This window comes from Cervus elaphus, chromosome 18, assembly GCF_910594005.1.
Source record: "Cervus elaphus chromosome 18, mCerEla1.1, whole genome shotgun sequence".
Taxonomy (NCBI): Eukaryota; Metazoa; Chordata; class Mammalia; order Artiodactyla; family Cervidae; genus Cervus; species Cervus elaphus.
The window spans coordinates 42,679,038-42,691,992 of record NC_057832.1 but is presented as its reverse complement, the minus strand read 5'-3'; the positions used below and the strand labels follow the sequence as shown (position 1 = coordinate 42,691,992).

The following is a 12,955-nucleotide window of genomic DNA, read 5'->3' as shown; positions in this document are numbered from 1 at the left end:
TGAGGTCATTAGGGGGAGGCTTACTCTAATATGACTGGTGTCCTTATGAGAAGAGAGAAATTTAGACACACTCAGGAAGAACACCATGTAAACACACAGAGACACAGAGACCCAAGGAGAAGACAGTCACATGAAGATGAAGACAGAGACTGGAGTTATGCTGCCACAAGTCAGGGAATGCCTGGAGCCACTAGAAGTTAGAAGAGGCAAGGAAGTCTTCCCAGAGAGCCTTCGGGAGGAACACGGCCCTGCCAATTCTGGGATTTCAAACTTCCAGCCTCCAGAGCTGCAAGAGTGTAAATTTCTGTGGTCTTAGAAAGAAATAAAGAGAAGTCGCTCAGTCATGTCTGACTCTTTGCTATGGACTGTAGCCTACCAGGCTCCTCCATCCATGGGATTTTCCAGGCAAGAATACTTGAGTAGGTTGCCATTTCCTTCTCCAGGGGATCTTTCTGACCCAGGGATCAAACCCAGGTCTCCCACATTACAGGCAGACACTTCACTTTCTGAGCTACCAGGGAATCCCTGCTTTAGAGGAAGCCAATTACAGGGTTTCAAACTTCTAGCCTCCAGAGTTGCAAGAGTGTAAATTTCTGTGGTCTTAAACCCGGCTGTTTGCGATACATTCTTGCAGCACTTTTGTATTTTGCTTTTTGCCTCAGAATAAATCCCACATTGTTCATGTTTCTACACACAATTTCTATTTTGAGTTAATGTTTATGTTTTTAGAAATCACATTTATATTTATTGTAAAATTTTGAAAGCTACGTAAAAATTTTAAAGATGAAAACTAAAATTATTTATAAATTCACCACCAAGAAAAAAACTACTGTTAACATTCTGAGGTGTTTCTTTTCACTATCTTTTTGATGCATACATGGTTTTACATAACTGAAATCCTACTGCTGATGACATTTTGCTTCATAGTTTTATACACAACAGAATGGAAAAGACTAGAGATCTCTTCAAGAAAACTAGAGATACCAAGGGAACATTTCACGTAAAAATGGGCTCAATAAAGGACAGAAATGGTATGGACCTAACAGAAGCAGAAGATATTAAGAAAAGATGGCAAGAATACAGAGAACTGTACAAAAAAGATCTTCATGACCCAGATAACCACAATGGTGTGATCACTCACCTAGAGCCAGACATCCTGGAATGTGAAGTCAAGTGGGCCTTAGAAAGCATCACTATAAACAAAGATAGTGGATGTGATGGAATTCCAGTTGAGCTATTTCAAATCCTGAAAGATGATGCTCTGAAAGTGCTGCACTCAATATGCCAGCAAATTTGGAAAACTCACCAGTGGCCACAGGACTGGAAAAGGTCAGTTTTCATTCCAATCCCTAAGAAAGGCAATCCCAAAGAAAGCTCAAACTACTCCACAATTGCACTCATCTCACACACTAGTAAAGTAATGCTCAAAATTCTCCAAGCCAGGCTTCAGCAATACGTGAATTGAGAACTTCCAGATGTTCAAGCTGGTTTTAGAAAAGGCAGAGGAACCAGAGATCAAATTGCCAACAACTGCTGGATCATCAAAAAAGCAAGAGAGTTTCAGAACAACATCTATTTCTGCTTTATTGACTACGCCAAAGCCTTCGACCATGTGGATCACAATAAACTGTGGAAAATTCTGAAAAAGATGGGAATGCCAGACCACCTGAACTGCCTCTTGAGAAACCTGTATGCAGGTCAGGAAGCAAGTTAGAACTGGACATGGAACAACAGACTGGTTCCAAATAGGAAAAGGAGTATGTCAAGGCTGTATATTGTCACCCTGCTTATTTAACTCATATGCCGAGTACGTCATGAGAAACTCTGGGCTGGAGGAAGCACAAGCTGGAATCAAGATTGCCGGGACAAATATCAATAACCTCAGATATGCAGATGACACCACCCTTATGGCAGAAAGTGAAGAGGAACTAAAAAGCCTCTTGATGAAAGTGAAAGAGGAGAGTGAAGAGCTGCCTTAACATTCAGAAAACTAAGATCATGGCATCTGGTCCCATCACCTCATGGGAAATAGATGGAGAGACGGTGGAAATAGTGTCAGACTTTATTTTTTTGGGCTCCAAAATCACTGCAGACGGTGACTGCAGCCATGAAATTAAAAGACACTTACTCCTTTGAAGGAAAGCTATGACCAACCTAGATAGCATGTTAAAAAGCAGACACATTACTTTGCCAACAAAGGTCCAACTGGTCAAGGCTATGGTTTTTCCAGTGGTCATGTATGGATGTGAGAGTTGGACTGTGAAGAAAGCTGAGTGCTGAAAAATTGATGCTTTTGAACTATGGTGTTGGAGAAGACTCTTGAGAGTCCCTTGGACTGCAAGAAGATCCAACCAGTCCATCCTGAAGGAGATAAGTCCTGGGTGTTCATTGGAAGGACTGATGCTGAAGCTGAAACTCCAATACTTTGGCCACCTCATGCGAAGAGTTGACTCGTTGGAAAAGACCCTGATGCTGGGAGGGATTTGGGGGCAGGAGGAGAAGGGGACGACAGAGGATGAGATGGCTGGATGGCATCACCGACTCGATGCGCATGAGTTTGAGTAAACTCCGGGAGTTTGTGATGGACAGAGAGGCCTGGCGTGCTGCGATTCATGGGGTCGCAAAGAGTCGGACACAACTGAGCGACTGAACTGAACACTAACATTATTACATAAGCATTTTTATGTATAAATGGTTCACCAACATGCTAATGACTGAGTTGATAGTTTATCCTGTAGACAGTTATAACTAAATCTCATCATGTAAGAAATCGCTCCCACTACAGGACTTACCTCCTGCTGACCATACATCCAGTGTAACCATTTGGATTGTTTTAGCTTTTTTAGCTAGTTTAAGTGACACTATAATTAATACATTTTTGGTAAAGCTTTTCTATATTTTTCTAGAAAAGAATCCCAATAAAAGAACTGAGAGAGTCAATTCCTAGGTAGGTTGATAAGTAGTCTGGGGCCCTCAAGGAGGAAGGGGTCCAGGGCCTTTGAGAGGAGAAAGGGGTCTGGGGCTCTCAAGGAGATAGGGGTCTGGAGATCTCAAGGAGGAGGAAAGGACAAATGATTTTTTTCTTTAAGCCCAGAGCTGATGACTGCACAACAAAACAACTCATCTTGCTCAAAGATGTGTTTTTTCTTAAACTCTGTACCAATGATTATATAACAACAATGTATCCTGCTTGAGGACATGTTTCTCCTTCTTGAGAACCTTCTGACTAATCCTGTCATCTTAAAATGTAATTGTGGGAGTAGGTCTCAGAAAAGTATATAAGGCCTTGGTAAGACTAGTGAGTGGGGGCCCTCTCCATCCCCCTTCTGATGTCTATGTCAGAAGCTTTCTCTGTCCCTTTTTTCACTTTAATAAAACTCTGCTACACAAAAGCTCTTGAGTGATCAAGCCTGGTCCCAAAGCTAAATCTTCTTTGGAGATCACAAATCCAACATCTTTCACCATAAGCTATCAGAACCACTGGGTCAAATAAATATATTTTTTAAAACCAATATTTTGTACTGTTACTCTGATTCTGAAAGCAATGTGAATACATGAGGAATATTTATTAAATACAGTAAAGTAAATGAAAAAAACGAAGTAATTCAAACTTCTCAGAAACCTCCCAGCCCAAGTAATGAACAACATTTCAGAGTATTTTTTTTTCATTCTTTTTCTAGTGCATAATTTTCTTTAAAATACACCTTAGGTTTTATTGTATAATCTATTTTCTGTTTTTTTTCACTTGACATTATCTTCTGATTTTTCTAATAATCATTATAGCAAAAATACTTTCCCATTAAAAATCTTTGTCACATCTAGTGTTAAAGAGTTAACAATATGCTATAAGGTTATATCATCATTTTATTTAATCATACCCCATGTTGAAAATTTTGTTTTCTCATATTTTTGACTCTCATAAATAATACTAAAATTAACATATCTGTGCATAATTTCTTTCTTTACATCACACAGTTTCCTTGGTGCAAATTCCCAGATGTGAAATTACTGAGTTAGAGAACGGGACCATTCAAAATGTTTGAAATACTGCCAAATTGTTTTCCATGTGGCTGTCATTTTTAATGATTACATAACATTTCATCCAATTAGTACAGCATGACTTTTATAAACATTATCATATTGCTGGAATTTAGATTGTTTCCAGTTTTGTTATTAGAGATAATGCTCAGTGAAAGCTTCGTGAATAAACACTAATCTGTTTACAACTCTAAATTCCTCTTAAGCAAAATTCCAGTAAAGATGTACTTATACATACCTGTTCCACAACCATGGGACATTCCAACTGAGCATACAAAAGAACCTCAAAGTACTCCAAGGCACACAGTCAAGTTGGTCAAAGCACATCCACTTTAATTCCATGATGGAGTAATGACCTCACGAGACAGGCTACCTTGGGCCTCTCACTTTGATACTCAGTATTCTGAGCACTGCTCTCCTCAAGGCTAGTTACTGAACCACCAGTCATAAAATTATAATCACCTTTTATCTTTGTATCTTTCACCCTACTGTTTGCTATTTCAGTATCACATGCTAATATTGCAGAGATGTATACTTAAATTAATAATTGAACATTTCAGAAAATCAGCAAAAATTTAAATTATAGCCTCTGAGTGAATGAGAAGCCTTCCCTGGTGGCTCAATGATAAAGAATCCACCTGCCAATGTAGGAGACATGGGTTAGATCCCTGGGTTGGGAAGATCCCCAGAGAAGAAAATGGCAGCCTCTGAGTGAATGAGAAGCCTTCCCTGGTGGCTCAATGATAAAGAATCCACCTGCCAATGTAGGAGACATGGGTTAGATCCCTGGGTTGGGAAGATCCCCAGAGAAGAAAATGGCATCCACTGCAGTATTCTTGCCTAGGAAACCCCATGGACAGAAGAGGCTGGTGGGCTACAGTCCATGGGGTCACAAAAGAGTTGGACATGATTTAACAACTAAACAACAAGTGAATGAGTAAGCAAGTGGATAAATCAAATACTGCCATGAGATTTAGACTAAGAGTAACTTTTTAAAAAATTAATGTTTCAGATAATCTTCACTAGTAAGTGCACACACACACAAATGTACCAATGCTTTCATCAATACATTCTCCTTCTTATTTTTGCAATATCTCAAACTTCCTCAACCACAGGATAATTTTAGAACATAAATCCTATAGTCGGGTAATGATTACTATGTAATTTCTTCTTCTCCTTTAGAAAAAAATCCCAGAAGTGGGATTATTAGGTGATAAAGAGTACTGTTCCATAATGTTCTTTATATATAAAGGCTTCCTTCATGCATCTGTTTAACCAAAATTATTCAAGAACATAGGATTTGTCAACCTGAGTACTCATGTGTACACCTCACTCCCCACATTTCAAATCTGTTTATTTTGGATACATGCTGATGTAAAACAGATGTGATTAAATAGCATTTTTCCAATTATTAAATACAGTATTGAGAAAAACTGAACTGATAAAAAATACCAGTTAACTTGTAAAATTAAAGAGCACATTTTAGTATCCGTAACATCTATATCTAGTGTCAAGTTTAAAAATACACATACAGATACTGTCATTCATTCGAACAACAAATATTGCAGAATAACTAAGTGCTATGCTCCCTAAAATGTAAGAACAAATAAAATTCAGCAACCACCCTATAGAGTTCAGCCATGTTTCCAAGTCTTCAGTAAGTGAGGCTGATACGTATTTGTAAACATGGTCATAGATTCCACAGGAAGAGGAGTATGAGATGATTTATCCTTCCCCGAGCTCAGTGCTGAGCCAGAAAACCAATCCAGGCAGAACACTTTCATAAAGTGGTATGTATACACTATGACCCTTCCAAGAAAACAACATAAATTTCATTGCCTCCCTTAGTAATCTATTCTAGTATTTATAACAACCATAAATGGTGATCCTCAATATCTGTTTCAAAACTGACTCCAAAAATGCAAAATAGTTTATATTATTAGAGGACAGTCATGTGCCTGTGGCACTGTATTGACTATTTTTATGTGAGGTCTGGGAAGACAAGTAGCCAAGTGATAAGATTAAAGTTCCTCATACCAATATTTAGTGTGTTTTTACACAAGTGAGTCCAAGAGTCACTACCACCAAAACACATTGAGAAGGCTGACTCTGAACTCACCATTCATTCCGTCACACTTTGAATTCCCAACATTGAAACAGGAGGTTTTCATGTTGCCAGGAAGTACATTCCACCATTTATATTCAAAGCCAAGTGCAGGCTCCGTTCCTGCTGGACATGGTCTACATTCTACAAGAGACAAGTGGGACAGAGAATTACAGTGATGTCACATCTGGTTAATTTCCACTTCCTCTGTTCCAAGCACTACTAAACTTTAATCATCAGGGAGGCAAATAGTAAGGAGAGAGAGTAAAGCTCTTAAGGATTAACAACTTATACTTGATTAACATGAAAAAGTAAACGAACACAAACTCTTCTAAGATAATTTCTTTCATTTCTGGGAGTAACTGCTTACACTGAATTAATTTGCATAAGAAAGGTAACTCTGAGACAACTTCTCTTACATGTGATTTTAGAATCAGTTTCCTTCACTTCATAAATAAAGAAATATTACATCCTTCCTATTAGTCACTAAACTTATCAGAACATTATATCATTTAATTATGGACTGATGACTTGAAATTCAAAATATAGGCTATACTGAAAAGTGATGACAGGAGCTGAGGGGTGTGGAAAGAGTCAGATTTATAAACAAACCTTATTTAAATTAATATTTAAATCTGCAACATTGAAATAAAAGGGTCTTTTACAACCGTGTTTCCATGCAGCCAAGACACTCTGCATTACCACATCAGTAAAAGAAGGGGACAGAAATTGTTTATTAAGCAAGCATTTTCTGGTGCTGAAGTACTAAAGGAGACATTTTTATATAACTTCTCAATGATGATGAGCTAGACATTATTCTCTGCAATTTTACAAATGAGGAAACTGAATTCAAATTAGTGGATACATCATACTATTGATAGCCTGCAGCAAGTAGATTTGAACACAAGTCAATTCAACTGCTTTTTATGCTCTCAAAGGCTCTGGATATTAAGCATACAGCATGGCTATACTCAAGTAAGGTATCTATAGCAATAATGCATTGTAATCTTTATCTAATAAAATTAAAACAAATTCTGTAACCATCTTTCTTTAATATTGTTAAGTTTTTCCCAAATGTACATGTTGAAACAACCTACTTAGGGACTATTTAATTTGTATCTGATCAAAATAATCAATTTTTTCTATTATTATGGTATAAAATGTGATTACTCTAATTGAAATAGGAGTTGTATTTTATGCTTACATCAAAGTTTGTGTGCATACACACTGGAAAAGGAGCGCTTATTCTTAATCACTTAAATTAGTGAATTTTCTTAAAAATATCCAAAGCATCACCCCATTAAGAGGATGTGTGTTACACGAAATGCCATTAAAAAAACTATTCTATGCTATACTGAATAAGCCACTGCAGTCTCATAATTCCCTTATATTTCTTAACTCTTCTTCAGCCTGTGAAATAAGAAAATTATGTGTTTTAAGGAATTTTCCATAAAAGCAATTCAGGACAATGTCAATGTGACCCAACAAGTTTATTTTACTAAAGGTCCAATTCTTGGGCCAATTGATATCCCGTACCCTTTGTTCCATCTGAAAATGTTCCAGGAGGGCAGGGATGGCAGGAAGATGATCCATTGTTATAAAATCCAGGGTTGCAAGGTGGACAATCCTTCTTCTCTCCAGAAGGGGGCAACCTAATAGCATCTGTGAGATCCTCTCGGCAGATTTTAGGCTCTATCCACTTGTACATTATCTGTGTCTGCAAAAGAAAAGAAAAAAAAAAAAAAAAAACTTGCAGGTCTTGTAACATGCTTTATTTGCTTTAAACTTCCAATAACAAAAATGCTAAACTGACAGCCTAGGTAAGGTCCAAATAGTGACAGAACAGAGGGCCAGCTGAAGAGAATCTAAAACTTTAGTAACAAAATGAGACAGAAAAAAACACTTTCATGGGGAAATGACAGTTACCTCCAAATGGTTTTACGCTAGGCTGCAAAGACCTTACCTCATATACACAGGGCATCATTATGCAACTCCTCTTTCAAACATACAGAACATGACTGCAACTCTCACTCTTCTGGCCACTTGCTCACTTTATTCCATAACTGCCCTAAGTTTCTCTGCAGACCATCTTCCTTGTGCTGAGACCCACCCCCGCACTACCCTCTTCCTTTCCCCTTTCTACAGCCTACATCATCTTGCTTTGCACATAGTGATGATAAAAAAAAAAAAAAAAGTTACTTTTTTAGTTGCATATCTCTAGCTTCACATTTCAATCCCATTATTTCATACACTGGTAGCTGTTCTCTGAGTCTTTCCAAATAACCTGAGGTTAGACTACAAGAGCCGTATCTAAACTATCTCCTCCTGAGGCTTCTAGGCCTTGTCACCTGTGTTCTAAATGACAGGATTAAGATCTCCTTTACCTTCAGGGAGGGTAGTCTTTTAAACTCTTCTTCTCACACATGCGTGTACCCAAAAACAAAACAAAATAGAACTAAGTAGCTACAATTCAGCCAAACCCAGAAAATTGTGATTATAAAATTCTTACCTTTTTGAACTAGAAAGAAACACTAAGTGAGTTAGCCATTTCAAAACAAAATGTATATGCTCAGTGAAAAATAGAAAAGGCAGTCTCCATGCAAAGAGAAAAATCACTCAAGTTCTTTCATAACTTAACACACTTTTTAAAAATAGACTAAAATTTATTTCATATGTTTAGCTGAAAGTACCATTCCTCCTTGAAAGCAATGGTAAGTTTAATATTGAAGCAGGAGAATCAAAATTAAAGACAATTCTTTATCGTTATTTTCAGCTAATAATAAATCATATATAGTAAGCCCTTGAGGCCACTCAATTTTATTCTCAAATATTAATAAATTACCTTATCTGATGAAGGCTGCTTAAGAACATAGTTTAAAAAGTAGATGTCTCAACAGAATTATAAAGAACTGTTTTTTGGGTGTTTTTTTTTTTTTTACAACTCTGCATTTATGGCCTACGTCATGATACAGCTTAACCAGCCACTTCAACCATCTGCCTTTCTCACCATCTGCAAAAATGATTGCTATTCCTGCTGGAGTTTCCTAAATAGCTGAAAAAATTAATTAGATCCTACATCCAACAGGAGCTCTCAATTCCTCTGAGAAAGACAATATAAAATTCAGAGAATGTAAGCAAATAAACACATTATGTTTGGGGGATTGTCTTTTTAAAAGTCTGGCTTAATAAGTATAGAAAACAACTTTCTGATGATGATCAATTCACAGATTTGCTGATTTATTTTGACATTAAAACTGCAAAGAGTTCTGTGTGCGGTATCGCACTGTTGGGAAGAGACGGCTCCCTGTGTGAGTGGGTATGGTGCTGAGGCTGTGCGCTGAAGGCTCATCCTGGAGGCATTGTGCAATCTTCCCCACCATTCCAGGAGCTGTTATATTATGCACATTTATAAATGAGGAAACTTCAGATAAGAGCTGTTAAACCTGCCCCCAAAGTCATACACAGCTAGTAAATGGTAAAATAGCACCAGCCAAGGCGAGTTGGTTTGGTGAGGGTAAAAATAATAAAATTTTTTATTGATTTTAGACAAACTCCCTAACCACATGATTTTCAAACCAAGCACAGTATATCTTTAAAATTTAGAAAATGTGCACCACCTTTAAACACTTGGAAGTCAAATTGCAAAGGCTCTGTAGTAAAAGTTTTGTTTGCAAAACCTCCTGCTTCATATGCAGATTGATTCTGTGCCTCTCTTTCTAATGCGGACAGATGCTTTCAAGTCTGGCTGACTGGGGAAAGATAATGATTAATATTAATGATATTTAGTACCAGATGGCTCACAGTGCAGGTGAAACACCAACAATCAACTCATTCTTAAGCAAGTTGAGATAAAATTATGAAATGCTTTATGAAACCAAAACCCTAATAGAGCAAAACTTAGCAGATTGCCATTAAGGCTACAGAAAAGCTGTAAGATCCATGTATACTTATATTAAGCATGAGTAAAATATGTTTTAAAGAGATGCATTGGAAGTATCAATTGGAAGCTGGTTTTCACATAAAAATAACATTCAAATTTGAGACTGGGTTTGTCCATGGTTGACAGCTTTCTCCCTTTGGAAGTCTCTGCACAAACCCACCAAACCCTTTGCAGACTGATGGAGCTCATCTAAGCTAAATTACATGTGATTTAAAAGGATTTACTGATTGCCACTCCAGCATAACAGCCGTGTGCGTCACAATGTTCTAACTCAAAAGTTTTCAGGCAGACTATCGCTCACCTCTCTGCCTCTCCCAAACCTTGATCCTCTCCAGTTGCAAACCACTGGGCACTTACACCATTTCTCTTGGAAGTACCATCCCATTCTGCCAACGTGTGAAGGACCCCTCCTTCAACGTCGAGCTCAACATCCACAAACGCTCTAAGTTGGTCCTCAGCCCACACTTCTATGCATCCACATTCACCAGGATTCCTTTTTTATGAAGCCTCTGCTGCTGTTTTTCCTTGTCATTTCCTCCCTGTCTCTTTTCTAAATGCTTTAAAGCCTGGGTCCTATTCTTCCATTATGTGGAAGACACCATGGGGATCTAACACTGTCCTGAAGGTTTTAGCTGGGACTTTAGGTAAGGAAATGTTCTAAAATTAAATATAATAATAATAATAAACTGAATCGACGCTTTACATGGATGACCTTATGGTATGAGAATTACATCTCAGTAAAGCTTTCTTTTAAGTAAAGATGTTAAAGAAGACTTGTGAAATTTTTATTTTAAATTCAGAAATCCCTAGTCACTGAAAAACGCCACGTTGTTTTTCCATCATCCTAATTAAGAAACAAAGGCTCCAAGTACATCATTCCACTTGCTTAAATCACATAGGAAGAAAGGCACATCTAAACCCATATCCCTGTAAACCCTATTTTTTATGTTCTCTACATCTTACTTCTGCTATAAAACTCAGAAGGACTGTTACAGACCTTGATCGTTAAAACGATTTGTAATATTGAATTTAAAGAGCAAAGAAAGTACTAGACAATATGACACAAAAACACTAGCAAACCCTTTATGATGCAACAATTTCCTAGACTCAGAAATGAAAAAGTCCCACGGTTGGATGTCTTCTCTCTAAAAATTTCACTTCTAAAATGCCCTTCCCTACCAGGCACTCTGTAGCCTTGACAAAAAGTTTCCAATTTGGCAAAACATGCTGTTCCAGAACTGGGAAGTTCTGGTTGTTAGAACATCATTACATACAACTGGAATTTATGTTCTTTAAATTTGCCTAATAAATACAAATTTTGCCTTATGGGATAACACAAAAAGGTCTATTTGTTTTTTATTCTAAGACTTTCTTTCAAATGTTTAAACTTACTATTCAGGAAATTCTTACTAAGTATCTACAACATGTAGAAGAAAGAATTGTAGGAAATTTAAATATTAGTAAGACAAACTGTTCTGAAAGAGGTTTACAAACCTCTGTTTGTAAGAGAAAGATTTACAAACTGCTATAATATAAAAAGAAAATATATGGAGAGGATACAAAAGCATCAGATTTGGAAAACAACAGAGTTGATTAGAATTCTAGTCTTAAGACATAGCCATAAATAGCTATGACCTTAGAAAAATTATTTAATCTCATTAAGCCTCAGTTTTCTCATTTTCAAACTGGGTATACTAATGTCTAGTTACACAGCTGTTGAAAAAAAGAACTGAAAGCAATGTTTGAATATACACACAGAGCAAGCATGCAGATAAATATGTAAATGACACCTGCTTCTGCTATTAACACTATCACTACTATTACTATTATCATCGTCATCATCATCATTTCCAAGAGAAACATGAAATGTCATGGTTACTCAAAGGAAAGAGATCAAATCTCTTTTGGACTAGTAGGAAACATCAGAAAGATGATCACCAGTCCACCATCCAATGGGGTCTTTCCTCCAATATGAAACAATATTTCTAGTAACTTCAATAATATTTCATATGAAGTAATTAACATCTACTTCTTTTCTCTGGGGTCTTCCCACTTTGTCAAAATTTCCTCAAGCCTCTACAGAGGACAGAATACAACACTCTAACTGTGTTAATCATATATTCACTTACTAATTCTCTCATTCATTAATTCATTCAAAAGATAATTCATTACCTTCTGCATTCTGGGTACTCTACTAGAGCTAAACTTTTTATTTTTTTTTTTAATAATTAAGAACATGTTTCTGTCTATGGGAAGAAGAGAGTTCAGTGAAGGAAACAGTCATCTTTACAAGTATTTGCATAAAGTGATCTCATATCAAAGAAGACTCCAGAGAGTGCCATGGACTGCAAGGAGATCACACTAGTCAATCCTAAAGAAAATCAACCCTGAATATTTTGGAAGGAATGATACTGAAACTCCAATAATTTGGCCACCTGATGTGAACAGCCGACTCACTGGAAAAGACCCTGATGCCAGGAAAGACTGAAGGCAAAAGAAGAAGGCGGCAGAGAATGAGATGGTTGGATAGCATCACCAACGCAATGGACATTAACTTGAACAAAATCCGAGAGATAGTGGAGGACAGGGAAGCCTGCAGTGCTGCAGTCCATGGGGTTGCAAAGAGTTGGACATGACTTAGCAACTGAAAAACAACAACATATCAAAGCATTGCAAATGCTGATCATCACATAAGTATCAAAAGAGGTATGTGCAAAATTCTGTGGGAATTCCCAGGATTTCAAGACAATCTTGCCAGATCTACGTTATTTAAGAGTGATGTGTTCTGGAGTCTATGCAGAATCACTCTCATTTTATTGTGCTAACAGACAGTATCTCTTTCTCTTTTGGAACTAACTTATGTGACGATGACA

General features: G+C 37.1%; 1 protein-coding gene across 2 annotated transcripts in view; it reads right to left on the bottom strand.

Moving 5' to 3' along the window:
• Nucleotides 1-12,955, bottom strand: part of ELAPOR2 (endosome-lysosome associated apoptosis and autophagy regulator family member 2) — a 216,534-nt gene that overhangs the window by 38,749 nt on the left and 164,830 nt on the right. For both annotated transcript variants that reach the window (XM_043873321.1, XM_043873322.1), the window contains 2 exons: nucleotides 7,679-7,859; nucleotides 6,158-6,286 (listed from right to left, as the gene is read on the bottom strand). In XM_043873321.1, the coding sequence (XP_043729256.1) occupies nucleotides 6,158-6,286; nucleotides 7,679-7,859 (310 nt within the window). The remainder of the gene's footprint in view (nucleotides 1-6,157; nucleotides 6,287-7,678; nucleotides 7,860-12,955) is intronic.